The 19,339-nt window shown below is 60.3% G+C and overlaps 1 protein-coding gene across 2 annotated transcripts in view; it reads left to right on the forward strand.

Annotated features, from left to right (window-relative positions):
- The window catches only part of ZNF316 (zinc finger protein 316), a 17,530-nt gene extending 536 nt beyond the window's left edge, over positions 1-16,994 (forward strand). Inside the window, exons 1-6 of one of the 2 annotated variants that reach the window (XM_029219532.1) lie at positions 1,886-2,053; positions 3,797-4,185; positions 4,753-4,862; positions 5,704-5,830; positions 6,373-6,486; positions 13,108-16,994. In XM_029219532.1, coding sequence (XP_029075365.1) covers positions 3,825-4,185; positions 4,753-4,862; positions 5,704-5,830; positions 6,373-6,486; positions 13,108-15,422 — 3,027 coding nt within the window. In that variant the 5' untranslated portion in view covers positions 1,886-2,053; positions 3,797-3,824 and the 3' untranslated portion in view covers positions 15,423-16,994. Of the gene's footprint in view, positions 1-1,885; positions 2,054-3,796; positions 4,186-4,752; positions 4,863-5,703; positions 5,831-6,372; positions 6,487-13,107 lie in introns of those variants that run through there. The other variant, XM_029219531.1, reaches the window with a different exon arrangement.
- The last annotated feature ends 2,345 nt before the right edge of the window (positions 16,995-19,339 follow it).

The following is a 19,339-nucleotide window of genomic DNA, read 5'->3' on the forward strand; positions in this document are numbered from 1 at the left end:
GCCAGGCGCGGTAGTGGGGTCGGGGTCGCGCCGCCCCTCGACGCCGGCACGGGAGGCCGCGGGGAGGCAGCGGCGCGCAGCGGGGCGGGCCGGTGCGGGTGGGGCCTGGGTCTGGGGGGGGCCCGAGCGGCGCTCTGGCCTGGCCTTTCGCGGCCGCGCCCACGCTCGGCGCGGCCCGTGCACCCCCGCCCGGGCCTGCGCGAGGGAGGCGGGCCCCGACCCCCAGGGCCGGTCCAGGCGGGCAGCGCGGAGTAGGTGGGCTGGGAGGACACACACCCGCGACCCCTGGGAGGTGCCCGCCGCCGTCTCGGCCGGAGGTGCGGGGGTTGGGCCGCGGCCGCCCCCGGGGACACACCCATCCAGGAGGGGTTGTCACGGCCCTGACCTGGCTTCTGAGGGAGGCGGAGGTCCGATAAGCCCCCTGGAGGGATGGAGATGGCTTGGCGCCCCCGCGAGCTTGCTTAGTGACCGTGGGGGCCTTGCCTGGGTCCTCCCTCTGCAAGTGGAGGCCCCGGTGGGCTGCTGTGCTGAGTCTGCTACCGCCAGTAGGCGGGTTGGGAAACTCATTTCTGGGGCTGGATGGGGTCTGGGCTGCCCCATGTGGTCGGAGAGGTGGGAGAGGGGCCGGCCTTTGGTGGAGGACCCAGTGGGCAGGGGGAAGGGGAGGTGTGCAGGATCAGGTCCCTAGCTGTGCCTCTGTGGGGAGACTCTGGTTCTCGGTTTGGTTCAACAAGTGTTGGCAGGTTTGGGGAGCTGGCCAGCAAGGTGAGGGGCTGCCCTCGGGCAGCAGGGTTGGCCCCGTGGATACACCTGCACCGGGAGCAAACCCAGGAGAGCAGGGGAGCCCAAATCCGTGGACAAACAGTGAGAATCCTGGTAGTCAGGGAAGGAAGGTTTCTGGACGGAGATGAAAGCCTGGAAGGCCTTGAGTCACAGGTGTGGTCAGTGAGGCCACCAGACGGAAGGAAGGGGCCTAGATCTACCTGCACCCACACATTTCTTCATTTCTCTATGTAGGTTCCCTGGATATGGGACTTCAGTGGAGAGTTGCTAAAAGTTTTCTAAGTTTGCCTCTTTCTGTCTGTGTGGTCCTTCTCCCGGAGGCAGGCATCTCGTTAACTGCCCCTCCTCGCCCCCCTCGCCCCGTGCCCCATTCTAAGTTCTGCAGCACTATATCCTAGGGTGCAGCCCCGCCCCAGCCCCCATGGAAATAATGGTCTGGGATGACCTGAAGGGCTATGATCAGGTCGCTCACCTGACTTTCGGTGGCATCCTGAGGCGGATGCCGGAAGTGGGTTTCTGGTAGGCTGGCAGGCTGGAAAGAAGAAAGGAGGGTCTGGGGGTATGCGCAGCACACGTCTGTCCTGGGGAGGCAGAGGGGGCATCTGCCATCCGTGTTACTGAGGCCCGTTTCTCAGAACCATTCTGTTCTGGATGCTGGGTCAGGGCTTATGGGGCGTCTGGCTGTGCTAGGCCCCATCGCATCTGCAGGGTGACTGACCACCTCCACGACTGGAGGGTCTTTCCCTCCTCTGGTCAGCAGCAGGTGCACCTCTTGGGAGAAGGGACCTCAGGTCGTAACCTCTTCAGAGGCAGAGATTCTCCAGTGGGTTCTAGTCTGAAGGACCCTCAACAGCAGTCATCCTGTTCTGGAACATGACAGTGGGGCCAGAATACTGAGTTTTGAAAATCTCATGTTCATCACGTTGACCGCAGGCTTTAGAATCATTTTATTCTTCCTTTTTCTTCTTCTTTTTTTTTCTTTAATATTTATTTATTTATTTGGCTGCACAGGGTCTTAGCTGTGGCACACGGGATGCGGCATGTGGGATCTAGTTCGCCGACCAGGGATTGAACCCAGGCCCCCTGCACTGGGAGCGTGGAGGCTTAACCGCTGGACTGCCAGGGAAGTCCCTAGAGTCATTTCATCAATAAATATTTGAGTGTTCACTCTGTGTCTGGCACAAGGAGATTCAGAGACGAACAAAGGGAACTTCTGCCTTCTTGGAGTTGAGTGTGTATTTGGGGAGACAGGCAATAAGCACACAGTTCTGTAAGTATATTAAAATGTGGGTGCTGGGCTTCCCTGGTGGCGCAGTGGTTGAGAGTCCGCCTGCCGATGCAGGGGACACGGGTTCGTGCCCCGGTCTGGGAAGATCCCACGTGCCGCGGAGCGGCTGGGCCCGTGAGCCATGCCTGCTGAGCTTGCGCGTCCGGGGCCTGTGCTCCGCAACGGGAGAGGCCACAACAGTGAGAGACCCGCGTACCGAAGAAAAGAAAAAAAAAATATGTGGGTGCTAAGAGGGCAGAGTCCAGGGAACTGTGTGTGTCTTAGGGGCCCAGGGGGCTACCTCCAAAGGATCAGTGAAGAAGAGGGGAGGAGAGTGCCAGGGAGTGGGAATGGCATGTGCAAAGGTCCTGAGGTGCAACAAGCACGGGTCCACTTTATTCCCAAGCCTCTGGTCCTCGGATGGGGGCCTGGCCTGCGGGAGTCTGCTCTGCAAGGGGGCCAGGCAGGAGGGGCTCTGCTGGGCTTGGCATGGCATCTGGGCTCAGCCTGAATTTGCAGCCCCATTGTCCTGTGTGGCCTGACATCTCAGGCTCCTCCGGGGTTCGTGCTCTCTTCCCGGGGTTCTGGGGTCGCTGTATTTGTAGTGAGGTTGGCTTACTTTGGAAGTGGCTCTAGTCAGGTCTGAGAGACTGATGGGGCCATGCTGGCTGATGGATCTGTTCTTAGGTTTGCACTCAAAAAGGAGCCACAGAAACTGGCTCGTCAAAACCCATGACTCTTGTCTTGTCCTGGAACTTCACTGGGGCTGGTGAGGAATGCGCAGCTGGGAGGGAGGAGTGGCCCCAGGGCCCGCGGTATCCCATCGCTCTTGGGTCCACAGCCCCGGGCTCTCGTGCTGTGAGGCGGTGTGGCTGCATCTCCCAAGTGCCTGGGCTGAGCCGTCTCCGACATCGATGCGAGAGGTGGATGCTGTGAGCCACTGGGGCTTTGATGATTCAACACTTAGGATTCTCTGATCCCCAAACGTGAAGAGGTGTCACAGGGCATTTTTTTTCACCTTTGCTGGTCTAGCGATGAACCAAATTCCTGATCAGCCGTGCTTTTTCCAGATGCCCTGGATGGAGCGAGGGGTGAGGGGGGCACAGGGGTAATTGCCTGCTCAGGGCCTCTTCTCTGCCGCCTGCCACAGGGAGGAGCCTGACCTGCTGGCTTGGTAGAGTGGGCTCTCCCGGCAGGGTGGTCTTACCTTCCCCCGCCCGTCACACTGCGCTGGGGTTCCTGGCCCACCCATGCTCAGACCTCGGCTCCCACACTCCCTGCCGCCGAGTTCGTGCCCAAGTTCGTGCACGTTCAGAGGTGGGCGAGCATCTCCTCCGCCCCCATATATCAGGTGCACTGTTCCTTATGAGCTGTGTGCACCCGTTTCAGCTAAATGCAGGCTGGGCCACCCTCGGGCGTGTTGCCTGGACTTGACGCTTCCATGTTCTTGAGGATGAAAACCCGGGATTAATCCCTGGCTTACTCCAAGAAAGCATGGCAAGCTCACGCGAGGCCTGTCGTTGCCTGCAGGAAAGAGCTGAGGCCGCGTAACGGGGGCTCCCGGTGAGGGGCTCTTTGGCAGCTCTTCTGTTACAGAATCTAGGTTGTGCCACATGAGATCGTGGAAGGAGCTCCAGTCGTGCCTCAGCTCCGGTGCTGTTACTGTATCGCGGGGCAAACCAACCCCACCTCCGTCAGCGGGCTGCGTGCCGGGCGGCTGGTCACCGTCGCCTGTCTGTGTTGCAGGCCGAGCTGAGGCTCCCTTCCAGAGACGATGGCGGCCCTTCACACGACTCCAGACTCCCCAGCCGCCCAGCGGGAGAGGGCGGAGGATGGGTCGGAATGTGATCCTGATCAGGAGGAAGAAGAGGAGGAAGAAAAGGGGGAAGAGGAGGGGGAGCTGGCGAAGGAGGAGGTGATGGTGGTGGAGGCCGAGGACGCCGAGGCCGTGGCGGAGGTGGCAGAGGAGCTGGAGGCGGACGGGGTGCAGGCAGGGCCGGGGCGGCAGGCGGAGGCGGAGGCGGAGGACGCCGACGCGGAGGCGGTGGTGGCAGAAGAGAGGAGTCCGGCATCGGGGACCCAGGAGCGCCTTAGCTGTGGTGGGGATGCTGAGTCCCCAGGTCTTCAGGAAAAGGGTAAGAAAAAGGAGCTAGTCTTCGGGGAGGAAGTGAGGGGGGGCTTGGGTGGGCAGGCCGGGAAGAGCTCTTTGACCTGACGGCGTGCAGCTGGAGTGGCAGGGCCCAGGGTTTTTTCTTTTTTAAAAAATTCTATTTATTTCATTGATTTATTTTTGGCTGCATTGGGTCTTCGTTGCTGCGCGCGGGCTTTCTCTAGTTGTGGCGAGCAGGGGCTGCTCTTTGTAGCGGTGCGCGGGCTTCTCATTGCTGTGGCTTCTCTTGTTGCAGAGCACAGGCTCTAGGCACGTGAGCTTTAGTAGTTGGGGCACACAGGCTCAGTAGTTGTGGCACGCGGGCTTAGTTGCTCCACGGCATGTGGGCTTCCCAGACCAGGGCTCGAACCCATGTCCCCTGCATTGGCAGGCGGATTCTTAACCACTGCGCCACCAGGGAAGCCCAGGGCCCAGGTTTTGAAAAGGGGGTGTGGCCAGGAGCTGCTGACCCTGGTAGCTGGATGGACAGACATCGGCCAGGGCAGTGAGGCTTGATGCTAAAGGCTGGACCCCAAGAGGTCTCTCCCCACAGCCCTGCAGGCGTCCCGGGCTCCAGCCATGTCGAGGGGTGAGGACCTGGAGCAGGACGAGGACGAGGATGAGGACGAGGACGAGGACAGTTCCCTGGCATCTGGGTCTCAGGTGAGCTGCCCCTTTATTTGGGGCTCAGTTGACCAGGCTGGGTTTCCCCAGGGAGGTTGGCACCCGCTGTCCTGGAGACCTGCCCTGTTGGCAGGGCAGTGGCGCTGTGGTCCTCAGGCTGAGCGCAGGCTGTGGGCCAGGACGGGGCTGCAGGAAGCAGCTGGGAGTCTCCAGCCCCAAACCTGTGGAATATGGTTCCGCTCTCCTGGGGCCCGACCCTCCCCAGGCCATTGGAATGTCCTGACCATGTTGCCCACCACCAACTCTCCTGCAGCCTGCACAGTTGCGTCAGCCCTGGCTCTCCCCCGGGGTCAAGCTGTGCCCTTACCTGGAGTGCCTGCCACCTGTCCAGGCTCTGGTTTCCTATTGAGCCCGGTTAGATTGGGCGCCAGTGCCCACACTCAGTTGGTGCCACTTGTCCACCAAGGCATGGGCCCTCACACCACTGATGTGGCCACTGGCTTGAGGCAGACAGTGAAGTAGCAGGGGGCGAGGTGCCCGTGCAGCACATACATGGGGTCTTGGGCTTCATTGTCTCTGCACTTCAGTGTGAGTCCAGGCTCTGCCCCATCTGAGCCGAGCGCTCTCCCTCTCTGAGCCTGAGCCCCTGGTCTCTGGATGGGAATGGGGTTCTTGCCTCCCGGGGCTGTGACAGGCCTGCAAGCCCCTCGTTCCGTCAGGTGTTTGTAGACTTGCAGCTGCTGGGCTGTGTCCCCGTGACCTACACATTGCAGGGTCAGCTCAGTGTCCACTGAAGTGACCTCCTGTCCTCTCTTCGTGGGACGCCCCTGCCTCTCGCTGGGGCAGTGTAGGGCAGCGGCCAGGGTTCTTTGTTTTCCAGGGGCTGGTGACCTTTGAAGACGTGGCTGTGTACTTCTCCCTGGAGGAGTGGGAGAGGCTGGATGCAGACCAGCGGGAGCTCTACAAGGAAGTCATGCAGGAAAACTATGGGATTCTGGTGTCCTTGGGTGAGCAGAGCCTTTTGTCCCCAAGAGGCATCCTGGCGTGATGGCTGCCAGCGCTTAGCTGTCTGAGAGGGTGGTTTCTGGAGCCCCGGGGTCTTGGTGAAGGAGCTGCTGGAGCCAGCCCGCCTCCCAGTGAAGCCCTAGGGACCAGCCTGGCTTCTGGGCTGGGGCGTGTCTTGGGGGGTGCCCACTATGGCCCAGCAGCGCCATGACCCAGGTGGACGTGTTCTGGGGAGCTGCAGTGCTGCCCTGGTCTCTGTGCTGTACACTCGCCAGAGGCCTCAAGGGGTGAGGAGTCAGGTGACGGAGGAGAAGGGCGGGCACCCTGCAGATGGCAGTGTGTGGAGGGGGCTGGACAGGGGAGCTGGGGGTCAGGGCAGGGCTCCAGAGAGAAGGGAGTGTGGGATCTCCCAGCGGAGGTGGGGAGGTGGGAAGGCTGGTCCTGGAAAGGCCTGAGAGAGGAGCCAGTGGTGGCAGTGCTGTGTGGGTGAGGGCGGGGCCTGCAGGCGGGGCCCTGCAGCTGCGGCCTGTTTTTTCCGGGGCAGGATACCCAATCCCCAAGCCAGATCTGATCTTCCGGCTGGAGCAAGGAGAGGAGCCTTGGGTCCCGGATAGCCCCCGTCCCGAGGAGGGAGACATCGTCACCGGTGTCTACACAGGTGAGTGTGACACGGGGTCTCGCGGGTTTCACCGACTTCGGCCTGTGCCTTCGCTCTCCACTGCGGCCCCAGGGAGCCGCCCTGGAGCTGCTGCTCTGCACTCTGGGGGGCCTCTGTGGGGACACAGTGGCACTGGGGGCCTTCGTGGATTGCCCCCTCCTGGTTCTGGTCTGCAGAGGCCCAAAGGCTGGGGAGTCTTTAGAGAACCTAGAGGTTCCTGTTGCGAATCTTTAACAACGATGCCCTGTCCCTGCCTTGAGCCTCTGATTGTTTTTGTGTGTGTGAGGGTCAGTTGTCACGTTACCAGCTCAGAGGGGCCAGGTGAGGAACAGACCGTTGCCTGAAGTGCTGGAGCTGGCCTTCCGGCTCCCAGGATTGAACGGCTTCCCTGCCCATTTGGCCGTCTCCTCTCCCTGGGAGGAGCCCTGGACCTTCCAGAGAGGAGATTTTGCAGAGAGACATACAGGAAGCGTTCAGGGTGTCGGATTTCTCTGAGACCTTGGACCTGGCTCTGGCCCTGTTCCTCCAACTTTCTGGGCCTCAGTTTTATTCATCTGGATAATAAAGAGTTGAACAAAACCCCCAGTTTCCCACCCGAGGCCGTCGGCCCACTGGTTCTGTGGAGGTGCTCCGTGGAGGTTGGTGAGCTGTTCCCCGTGTGTCAGGTTCAGCGGAGGCCCTTGCACAGTGTGTGTGTTTGGCTTTGGTCTCGGGTGATACCAGCCTAGTGCGGGGCTCTGATGTCTCATGCCACTCACGTGCTTGGGTAGACTGGGAGCAGCTTGTAGAGGTTTTAAAATAAAATACAGAAAAACATAGACAGTGCTGTGCCTACACGTGTACTTTTCAGAGTATTTCCCTGTATACTTTATATCCTCGTAACAGCTCTGTGAAGTAGCAGCGGAGGGATTATTGGTCTCATTTTACAGTCAAGGAAATTGACTTTTGAAGTAGTGATTAAGTCACTTGCCTACAGTGGGTTCAGGCCTCGGGCCTTACTGTGCACTGTGTTTCGGGGTGGCCTTCCTGCCCTAGGTCTCCACATTCTCTGGGACCCTCTTGGAATGTCTCCCAGCCTTCAGAATCAGGAGGGCTCTGGCTGGCAAAAAATGTTGCTGCTGCCTCCAGGCTGAGACTGGAATGTAGGTGATGTTTGTCGGAGGGTCTAATGGGAGGTGTGCCCTGTTTCTGGGCACAGATCTGAAAAGCCACCTGGAGAGGAAGGGGCTGTAAGGCCTCCACTGGCCAGTCTCTCCACACGTGGTCTGGATGTGCCCCTGTTCTCCATGCTTCTTGGAGGGTCCTGGGGTGGATCCTTTTGCAGGCTCGAGCCTGGGTGGTCCCCACAATGTGCTCTGTGAACCTAGCTGGGGTTTGGCAGCTCGCAGAAGGGGCAGGCTCGCTGGGCCAGCGCCTCCGCCTTCCCCTGTGGGCCGAGGTGGGTGCAGGATGCAGGCACAGTCTTCCACGCGTCACCTGCCTCCCGGGAGGGGCTGTGGTAGCGAAGGCTGGGGTCAGCTCGGGCTCAGCGAATCCATCTGAGGTCCCCCCTCTTAACTGTCACTGTAGCCTGTCTGCCAAGCGCTTCCCTCCCCTTTTCCCCCTGCGCTCATTTCTGTGCAGCTGAGCCCATTGACAGTTGCGAATTGCTGGGTCTGGGCAGGACAGCCGGTTCTGAGCCTGGCAGAGTTTCTGTATTTCTAGATCATAGTCTTGCAAAACACAAGTATATTCATCTCTTGTGCTTCTTAACAAGTTGGGCCACACATAAGGTTTGGACTCTGGCCAAACGCGCCCACTCAGGTGCCCCGGTGCCTCTGAGTGCTGAATTAAAGCCTCCTTGCTCTGACTCCCCTCGACCACCACCTCCCACTCCCTGGTCCTCACCCATCACTGCCACCTCTCTCCTCACCCGGCTGAGATAGTACGCTCGCCCATTCCTTACAGATGCCCGGTGTGGTCGCCTGGCAGATCCCTGTCCGTGGCTGAACCCCATTTCCTGCGGCCGAGCATGTCCTCGTCCCCTTGGCCTGGTGGCTCTGGCCTTATTTCCTCGTCGCATTAGCTTTTCTGCTCTGCAGGGTGGACCCCACGTGCCCCTGGTCCCTCTGCTGCCCCTGGCTGCTTCCCCACCTGCCACTGCATGTCCTCTTCTCTCCTCTCTCCAGGTGACCCCAGCTGGGGCTAGGGCCTTAAGTGCTGCCCACCTGCCCATTCTCAGCCTCTCTCTCCAGCTCTGACCTTGTCTGTCCCACCACCTGCTTGATGTCTCCACTTGGGTGTCTGAGGGCATCTCAGAGTGAGCTAAACCTGAAGTGGCACCACGTCACCTACCCCGGGCCCCTCCTGCAGCGTCCCTGGCACGTGGTGGGCCTGGCTGGGGCCCAGGTGGTCCTCGTCCCTCTGCCTTCCTCACCCCACCCCTGGCGCAGGCATGAGGTTGTCAGGCATGTGGCCACGGGCGTCCCTGAGCTGCTGGCTGCCCCCCACCCCTGGTCTTCCCCGGGCACTCGGCACAGTATCTGGGATCCTCTGCACCCTGCACACACCCATAGCTCTTCAGGCTCAACTCCACCGACAGCCTTTCTCTTCAAGCTCTCACCTGCCTCGGGGCTTTGTACCTGCTGTTTTCTCTGCCTGGAGTGACCTTCGTGTGGCTGGCTCAGTGTGTAGGTCCCACTTGGGTTGTGTGTGTCCTCTGACCGCCTTGATGTCGGGAACCCCCCATGTCACTCCAGGACGTTCCCTGCACCCGCAGCCCTCGGCGAGGTCTGGGATGGCCGTGCCCAGGTGCCTGCCTCCTCGTTTGCTCCAGCGGACTCTGTGAGCGCGCGCTGTGTTTTGTTCGCACCTGTGCCGTCTCCACAGTGCTCGGCTGATGACCCCGCTCCCTGACTGCTGTTCCTGCCCCTCGTGTGAAAGCGAAAGATAGAGCGGTACGATAGGCAGGATGGAACCGGCTTAAACGTTACGCAGGAAAGGAGAGAGAGAAAGTGTAAAAGCAGTCAGGTGAAGCACACCGAAACGAGAGAATCTGATGGCTGGTGAGCGCGATCAGCGGTTCTGGAGAGGCGCTCAGGGGAGGACCCCCTCCTGGAAGATGTGTCAGCCTGAGGACCCTGCAGCGGGGAGGATAGATCCATCGCAGAAGCCCAGCCCTGCCGGGAGCCACCACCTCCCTGGCGACCGGACTCCTGCTCAGAGGGAAGGAGGAGCTACTGATGGCAGCCGGACGGGGAGGAAGGAGCCCGCCTGCAGCTTTGGCCAGCCCCTTGTCCACGTCCTGCCTTTGTGCCTGGGGGCAGGGCTCTCCCCGAGCCGACCCTGAGTCTCGGTCTGGCCGGAGGGTCAGGAGCAGGTGCTGACCTCACACACACGACTGCCTCCTGGGCCCTGTGCCGTGGCTGGGTCCCTCGGGGAGGGGTTAGTCAGAGCAGACCTGCAGCTGACTCACCGTGAGGCCAGGCCTGGGGACAGGTCTCGGAGACGGGACAGGACAGGGGCAGAGGGTGCTTGGGGTGGGAGTCATAGAAACCTTCGGCTTGGTTTTCGGGGCAGAGCAAGTGTCAGGCCACCTCGCAGCAGCTCAGGGAGCAGGTGCGCCAGGCAGGTGGCTGCGGGGCCTCCTCCCCGAGGCCGTTTATTCGTGCCTGAATAAGGCACTTACCGGGGGCGCCTTGGGTGTCTGCTCACAAGGCCACTGGTCGGCCCCCGCGAGTGCCATCAGGCTCCGGGCGTGGGCCCTGGCCAGCTAATCCTCACCCGGTGTCAGAGTCCTTAGGAGCGGACGCCTCAGGGAGATGAAGGGCCAGCTTCCCTTCCCCGGGGTCCACTTGTCCACTCTCCCCCTGTGGCTTCTGGAAGAGGCAGCTGTGTTTGACCTTCTGGGCCACGCTTGGGAAAGTCCCACTCGCCCCCCCCCACCCCCGTCAGAGCATCTCCTCTGCCTCGGCCCGTCTCACGAGTAGACCTGACGGGTCCTCACTTGGATCCAGAATAGGCTTGCATCTGGGGCGCTGGCAAAGCCCCAGGGAACCCTGTCCCCACTGCAGCCGGGGGTAACGCCGACAATGGACACCCCCGCCGGGCCCGGACCTCCAGACCCTGGGCCACTTTGGCGGCAGACGAAGAGAACAGAGCCTGGCTTGGAGGCAGGCTGCTGTCCCCGAGTCCCCTCTGGTGGCCCTGCTACTTCCCAGAGATCTTGTCTCGGGGTGCAGCCAGGGAACTGGATGCCCTTCTTGTCCTTTACTCGGTGTCAGTGGTGGCCTCTACCAACTTGCCTTATGTTTAATATTTTCTCATTTTTGGATAAGTGGCCATGCCAGCTCCAGAGCCAGTGATGAGGTCAGGTCCCCTCCTAGGATCAGCCCCCTCTGCAGAGCGCAGCACTGTTTGATGTTTGGGGTGGGGGCAGGGCAAAGGATCACCTCCCCAAGTGGGGGGCTTTGCTACTCTCAGACCCCAAGGAAGAGGTGTTGTGGATGAGTCGTTGGGACCTAGCCTGTCCCCCAGCTCTGAGTAGGTGAGGCTGCTAGCTGGCGGGCCCTCGTTTGGCCTGGGTGTCCACTTCTATCCAGCAAGTGCCACTGACCCTTGGCTGGGTCCTGGGGTACATTCCTACCACGAAGACATTGTACTTGTTCCCCAACTTGAACCCCCTGCCTTAGGGACTCCAACTAAAACTCCTCCAGACACTCACCAGAGTCTTAGGGAAAAGCCTTTTTGAGACTCACTGGAAGAATTTCCAGCTAATCTGACCATGGGCCCACACTGCCCGTCCCTGCACCAGCTCCCCTCAGGGGTGCTCCAGCCTTCACAGTGAGGAGCTGGGCCTCTTCCGTGCTGCTCAGCCACTTCTCATCCCTCACTCACCGTGGGTGGCAGTTGGAGATGAACTCAGCTTAGTAACAGGAAACCACTGTCCTTTATTTAAAGCTTATTCTTACTATAATCGTATATTATTACTAACTACAGAAAACTTAGAAAGTATTGCAAAGCATGAAGAACTAAAATAACCCGTTGTGTCCCTTTATACATGTTTCCTTCAGAGAAGAAATCACGTCCGTGCACTTCGGTGTCTGGCTTTATGTCACTCAGCACTGTGCTGTTTTCCCACGTGATTTATCACATGTTTGGGATGCTATATAGAACACAGGACCAGGGCCAGGTCAGGATGGGCATCCCTCCTGGGCCCCGACCCCTCCTCGGGGACAGGACTCAGTGACGAAGGCCCACCCGGTCAGGTGATGGCCGACACCAGCCACAGCCTTGGCAGGGGACCCGGGAGTGGTGGGAAAGGGGATTCCTACCTCTGTGGGGGAGCTTGAACCTTCCTGGTACTGGGATCGTGAGGTGGACTACACTGTACGTGGCCACGGTAGACACACACGGGGCAAGGTGTACCAGAGGAAGTTGGCATGCAGGTTCTCTGGAACACCTGGGCTGCCGTGGACGAGGCCTTTTTCTTTGTTGTGTGACTTAGTGCCTGCTTTGTAAATATCAGATTGGCCAAAAAGTTCGTTCGGGTTTTTCATAACACCCTACGGAAAAACACGAATGAACTTTTTGGCCAGCCCAATACTAGTTCCCTCCTGGGTGCATCATGATGGCAGGCACATCACTCTTTTATAAACCGAATCCCTATCCTTACTCTGCACTGAAGGGAGCGGTCAGGGCGCTGCTTGGTGGAGGAGGGATGGAATTGCAGGACCCCAAGGCGGGTCCTTAGCCTTCTGTGATGGGAAGATGTTTGCAGCTCACCCAGTCTTAGTCAATTTGGGACCGTTTCCCAAGTGCACAACCGCTCAGAAAGCCAAGCTTCAGAGAGGCTCAGTGGGGAGGCTGGGCTGTGCCTGCACAGTTGCTGGAGCCTTCTAGGGTGAGTGCAGAGAGCTGGGGCCTACAGGCCCCTCTAGGTCTCCTTGGCCCAGGGCAGCCTTTCCTGGCTGTGCTCTGGGGCTGGGAGGGAGAGCCCTGGATGCTGGCCAGCCTGAGACTGGTGGAGAGATCCAGAGGAGGGATGCTAAGCAAAGCTTAGGTGTTACAAAGGCAGGTCCTCAGTGGCCGTGCTGGTGCTGGAGTCTTGGCTGCCTTGGGCCAAGCAGGTGGGGGGTGGGGGGGGGGGGTGGAGTTCTCCAGGAGACAAGGGGCTTTGGGGAGAACAGACCTGGCGTCTCCGTCTATTTTTCTGGGCCCTGGACCCCTGTTTTGGGCTTAACACCTGGTCTCACAGGAACCCACAGGCAAGGTCACCCAATTCGTAGGTGTCCCTATTCTCAGCAGGGTGGCGAGCCCTGAAGAGAGCTGGAGGTCTGGAAAAGGGATTAGTTGAGGCCATTTGAGGAGAGTCCACGAGGTGAGGGAACCCCAGCCTTCCTAGGAGGGACACCCGCGTGTCCATTTCTCCTGTCTGCACAGTTCCTCCTAACTCAGGGAAGAGGCGTGCACCATCTCTCACTCCCATGGAACAGAGGCGCCCTGACCCCGGGCTCCGGGCTCCGAGCTCCGAGAGCCTGGGGTCCCGCAGAAATCGCTCCTTACAGGAGCAGGAGTCCGTAAGCGGCTTCTGTCACGGCCTCTTCTCACCTCTCTCTCCTGGCCTTCCCTTGTCGCCTTCAGGGGCCTGGTTCTGGACCGACGACATAGAGGACCATGAGGAGGACGACGACGAGGACTTCCTGGCAGAGGTGGCCGAGGAGGAGAACGAGCCCCCAGGGCTGTGGTCCGCGGCCTACGGCGTGGGGGACGTGCCTGGGACCTGGGGCCCCGACGACTCGGATTCGGCGCAGACTCCAGAGGGGTGGGGTCTTGACCCCGGCGGCCTTGGGGTCCTGGCCGAGGGGTCCGAGGCGAAACCCTTTCTGCAGGGCCGGGAGCCGGGCGCGAGCCTGCTGGCGCCCTGGGCGTTCCCGGCCGCGGTGGCCGCTCCAGCCGGGCGGCCGGAGACGACGTGTGACGTGTGCGGTAAAGTGTTCCCGCACCGGTCCCGGCTGGCCAAGCACCAGCGCTACCACGCGGCCGTCAAGCCCTTCGGCTGCGATGAGTGCGGCAAGGGCTTCGTGTACCGCTCGCACCTGGCCATCCATCAGCGCACCCACACCGGCGAGAAGCCCTTCCCGTGTCCGGACTGCGGCAAGCGCTTCGTGTACAAGTCGCACCTGGTCACGCACCGGCGCATCCACACGGGCGAGCGGCCCTACCGCTGCGCCTTCTGCGGCGCGGGCTTCGGGCGCCGCTCCTACCTGGTCACGCACCAGCGCACGCACACCGGAGAACGGCCCTACCCCTGCCCGCACTGCGGCCGCAGCTTCAGCCAGAGCTCGGCGCTCGCGCGGCACCAGGCCGTGCACACGGCCGACCGGCCTCACTGCTGCCCCGACTGCGGCCAGGCCTTCCGCCTCCGCGCCGACTTCCAGCGCCATCGACGGGGCGGCGGCTGCGCGGAGCCCAGCGGCGACGGCCCTCGGCGCGAGCCCTGTGAGACGGGGCCCTCGGCGGGGCCCGAGGAGGCCGAAGCCGGGCCTGAGGGGCCTGAGGTCGACGAAGCAGACGGAGAGGCCGAGGGAGAGGCCGAGGCGAGAGAGGCGGCGATGGAGGCGCCCACCCCCGGGAGAAAGGATGACCCCGAGCCGGACAGGCGGTTTCTGGGGCTGGGCAACGGCCTGGGGGAGGGCGAAGGCCCTTCCTCGCACCCGCTTGGCTTCCACTTCCCCGTGCACCCCAAGTCTTGGCTTCACCCGGATGGCTTTCCGATCCTGGGCCTCCCGGACTTCGCGGAGCGGCTGTCGACCGACGGGCGCCCCCTGCCCGGACCCCTGGGGGGCCGGCTCTCCCTGGTAGAAGGCGCGGGGCTGGCCTGCGACCCTTTCGGCGGCGGTGCTGGGCCTGGGGGCGGCGGCGGCCTGCGTGCGTTCGGGCCTGCAGTCGGGGGGCTGCTGGCGGAGCCTGCGCCTGCCGCGCTGGCCGAGGAGGAGAGCCCGTGGATATGTTCCGACTGCGGCAAAACGTTCGGGCGCCGCGCGGCGCTGGCGAAGCACCAGCGCTACCACGCGGGCGAGCGGCCGCACCGCTGCGCCGACTGCGGCAAGAGCTTCGTGTACGGCTCGCACCTGGCGCGCCACCGCCGCACGCACACGGGCGAGCGGCCCTTCCCGTGCCCCGAGTGCGGTGCGCGCTTCGCCCGCGGCTCGCACCTGGCGGCGCACGTGCGTGGCCACACGGGCGAGAAGCCCTTTGTGTGCGGCGTGTGCGGCGCGGGCTTCAGCCGGCGCGCGCACCTGACGGCGCACGGGCGCGCGCACACGGGCGAGCGGCCCTACGCGTGCGGCGAGTGCGGCCGCCGCTTCGGGCAGAGCGCGGCGCTGACGCGACACCAGTGGGCGCACGCCGAGGAGAAGCCACACCGCTGTCCCGACTGCGGCAAGGGCTTCGGCCACAGCTCGGACTTCAAGCGGCACCGCCGCACGCACACGGGCGAGAAGCCCTTCCGCTGCACCGACTGCGGCCGCGGCTTCGCGCAGCGCTCCAACCTGGCCAAGCACCGGCGCGGCCACACGGGCGAACGGCCCTTCCCGTGCCCCGAGTGCGGCAAGCGGTTTTCGCAGCGCTCGGTGCTCGTGACACACCAGCGCACGCACACGGGCGAGCGGCCCTACGCCTGCGCCAACTGCGGCCGCCGCTTCTCGCAGAGCTCGCACCTGCTCACCCACATGAAGACGCACCGCGGCACGGCGGGCGCGCCTGGCCAGACGCCGGCCGCCCCTGCGCCCAAGGCCGAGGCACCCGCTAAGGGGCCGCCGAGCGCGGGCGCAGGGACCGGGTCCGGGGAGCGCGGCAGCACCCTGCTGGAGTTCGCAGGCGGAACGAGCTTCGGCTCCGAGCCGACGGCCGCTTTCGCGGGGCCCTCGGGCGCCTACGAGGAGAGCATCATGTGAGGGCCCCAGGCCGACGGAGGCGCAGCCCGCTAGGCCACCGGCACCTTGCGGCTCGAGCGCCGGCCGCTGCGCGCCGGCCCCTTGCTCTTCTGGCCTCAGGGAGCTGAGGGTCCTAGTCCTGGTGCGGTGCCTTCCCCTCAGCCCTGGTGCACCGCCCCCCGGCCTCGGGCTTCCCTCCTGTCCGGCCCCAGAGAACCGGCCGCCGAGCTCAGATGGCCGTACGGGGGGCGCAGGGGGAGAGAGGAGAGCTGCGCGCGGAGCAGATGGGGAAAGGGGGCGGCCACCCCGGCAAGAGACTGCGACATCACTGGATCGATGCGGTGAGGCCAAGCGGTAGGGATGGCAGGCGAGGTGTTATTTATTTTACTCGGATTCCGATATGGGTGGCCCGGGGGACAGGTGGCTTGTGAGTTAGTAACTGGGTTTTACAGCGAGGGAGGGGAAGCCCTTGCATCAAGGGAGGGTGGGGTGGTCGAGGGCAGAGCGTATGGCTACTCCAGGGGGTTTGGCTGATGACTTCCTCCAGTTCCTCAGCGGGAGACTTGAGGGGCCTTCCGGGCATTCGAGTATGTCCAGAAAGTTTTGAGGACGGTGTGCGTGGCGAGGGGAAGCCTCGTGGGTTTTCAAAGGACGGTGTTCCTCCCTAATCCGGGGTCGGGGGTGAAGTGGAGATGCACCTGGGAAAGCTTTTATTCTGTCGACTGTGGATATTTATTTCCATGGCTTTTGTGGCCCCAGGCAGATGGGTTGCAGGTGTTCGCAGGTTCCCCAGGGAGTTTGAAGCCTTATTCCCCAGAGTCGCTTGCTGTCTTCACCCCACTTGAGCACCGAGAGCAGCCCGGCCGTGTGGGTGTTAATTTCAGCCTCCCCTCTGAGTCCTTTGGTACTCTTGCCTGGGAACGCTGGAGGCGGCATACTCGGAGATCCTCTGGGAGCCCAGCAGCCAGGGACCCCAGCCGTTGGCTCCCCGGCTGCCACCTCTCCCTGAGTGGGTGGACACACGGGGCCCTGCTCTTGTGAGCCTGCCGCTCATTTAGATTTAATAGACAAGTGTGAAGTGACAGAGGTTGGTAGTAGGGTTGTTTCTTACCTCCCAGGATTAGGGCCTTATGAGCGCCTCGGGTCCGTTTAACTCTGCTTCTGTCATTGTTCTACACTAGGAGCAAGTGGTGTTTCTGGTTAGGTTCCCATCTCACAGAGAGGGCAGTGAGTGGAGGCACCGTGGGCTGGGCTGTCTACACGACGGTGGTACACCTCTGGGGGTTCGGACCTGAGCCCGTGGCTCAGTGACTGACCAACTGTCCAGCTATGCAAGGCCTGCAGCCAGCCAGCGCCGCACCTTCCGGGCTGGGCTCTTTCGAGCCACCGGGTCACCTGCAAGACATCCGCCCCCTTTAATGCTTTTGGGGGCCAGTGTGAATGGGGCCAGAAAACTGAAATTTTGAAGCAGCCGCATTCCCTTTTAGACCTAGTTCCTTCTGTTTTAGCATAGACATGGCCCTGGGGCCTGAGAGCCAGCACCCGGGCGCTAGAGGCCGGGGCGGGCGGGAAGGGGCCCTGGACGGTGGTGGTAAGAATGGGCCTGGCTGGGTGAGGGCGGGGGTGGGCGGGGTGCTGAGGAGGACAGGGGTTCCCGCAGAGGCGCCGGCAGCGCTGGGCGGTGCCGCCTGTCCCTGGGCGCTCTCTCCCAGCTGCGAGAAGGAGCCTCAGGAAGGGCCCAGGGCAAGCTGCGCCAGCCCCGTGGGACCGAGGGCCGGTCTGCGCCCGTCCCGCCTGGCACAGCCCTGAGTTACCCACCTTCGGTGCCCCTCCTGAGCCCAAGCTGCCCCGCAGCTGTCAGCAGGAGGACCTAGCTTTAATAAAGAGTGGACAAACGAGCTTTGTGATTGGATTCCGTGTTGTTGCCGCTCCTCAGGGACCTCAGGGAGGCCCTGCAAGGCGTCAGGCCCACCTTGTTCCTGCAAACGATCTTTAGAAGTTTCTCTTCTTAGAAACTAGAATTGGCCTGTGAGGAGTCAACCCAAGAGAGCTTTGGCCCCTGCCACCTGTGTCCACTGTGTCTTCCCAGGAGTCCCCAGTGGGCGCGCACACTGCCACCTGCTTCTTGTAATATGCACACCTATATCAGGACATTGACGTGTGGAGGATTGTTTTAGCCAGGTCCCCTTCCTGGTGGTCCAGACCCCTGTTCTGAGGCCCCAAAGCCACATGGGTTTATCCAGGCTCACCTGCTCTGTGCCAGGGCAGAGCACCCACCCCCCCGCCCCCCGGGGCCCCAGACACCTTCCTTTGAACTGAATTATTGAATTCTCACCACATGGTGTCCCCACGACCAGATCTGACCCTCCCATCCTTTCCCCACAGATTTGAAAAATATGAACTATGAAGTAAATTCTCTTTTCACGTGTGATTTGGAGGCATCAGAACAGAAGCCAGTATTTCAGTGGTAGATGGGCATTAAGACCTAGTTTAAAATGGATGGCCTTGAGGATCTTAAAGTCTATTCAGAAAACTTAAGTTATTCCCTGATAGAGCTTACAGTTATCCAGCCAGATACTTCATTTTAGAGGGGAAATAATGCAATTCTGATGGTCATAGAAAAAAAGTAGACAGCCTCCCTGGTTTTGAGAGGATTTCCAAATTTCTGGAGTCCTGATTAATTCCACAGATGTCAGTCTAGCATCTCCCGTCATTGCCAAGGAGGAAAGGAAGCCCCCAGGGCCCCTTGAGATGTGACCCCTGAAAGCTGGTGCTTTGAGAGTCATGAGGCCCTGAACGCCTTCTGGTCTCCACTTAACCTTTATTGCTTGAATTTCCCCATCCTCCCTTTCTCCTGACCCTTTCACGTAATCTCTTCAAACACCTCCTTCTAACTTTTTTCTTTTCCTAATTGGCTACATATGGAATAAAGTATTTTGAATTTTTTGGTTATATTTATTAAATAAAGCTTTATGATCCTTGTTCATTATTTAATTTTTTGCTGATTATAAAATTCACGCTAGTTGTAAAAATTCCAACAGTGCAAAAATGTGTTAAGTACACACTTTTCATTTCCTAAAGAGTCACACTACATCCAGCCATCAGGTACCATGGTTGCTCCAGGAGGTGTGGGAGCACATTTCTATGTACGTGGAAATGTTGTAAAACTAGGGCCATGCTTTACATGCTCTCTTACAACTTTTATCATTTAACCATGTGACATTCTTTCTTACCTGACAGAGCTATCTCACTCATTTTAACTGCTCCATCATAGTATTTTCATTTTGTGACTATACCGTCATCTATGTAACTTCTCCATAAATGGCTATTTGGTTGTTTCCAACTTCTCACTGTTGCAAACAGTGCTTCAACATAGATTCTTGTACATATAGCTGTGCAGTTATGTAGATTTTTAATGTACCTGTTTATATGAGGTAAAGTCCTAGAAGTGCTGTTGCTGGGTCAAAGGGCATGCATATTTAAATTGGGAGATATAGCTAAATTGCCACCGAGTACGGCTAACTCCAGCCTGTCACTGTACGTTCCCAGCGCAGTGAGAGAGTGCTAGCGGTCCGTGGCCACCTCAACACGGCACGTCAGCATTCAGTTTAGTCTTGGTTCTTCATTTTACAGAGAAGTGAATGGCTTGCATCCCTCTATTTCTTCTTTCTTTCTCTCTTTCTTCCTCCCTTCCTCCCTCCCTCCCTCTCTCCCTCCCTCCCTCTCTCTCTCCCTCTCTTTCTTTCCTTCCTTCCTTCTTTCCTTCTTTCTTTCCTTCTTTCTTTCCTTCTTTCTTTCTTTCTTTCTTTCTTTCTTTCTTTCCTTCCCTCCTTCCTTCCTTCCTTCCTTCCTTCCTTCTTTCTTTCTTTCTTTCTTTCTTTCTTTCTTTCTTTCTTTCTTTCTTTCTTTCTTTCTTTCTTTCTTTCTTTCTTTCTCCT

The sequence above is a fragment of the Monodon monoceros genome, unplaced genomic scaffold, assembly GCF_005190385.1.
Source record: "Monodon monoceros isolate NGI ecotype Baffin Bay Population unplaced genomic scaffold, NGI_Narwhal_1 Super_Scaffold_13, whole genome shotgun sequence".
NCBI classification, from domain to species: domain Eukaryota; kingdom Metazoa; phylum Chordata; class Mammalia; order Artiodactyla; family Monodontidae; genus Monodon; species Monodon monoceros.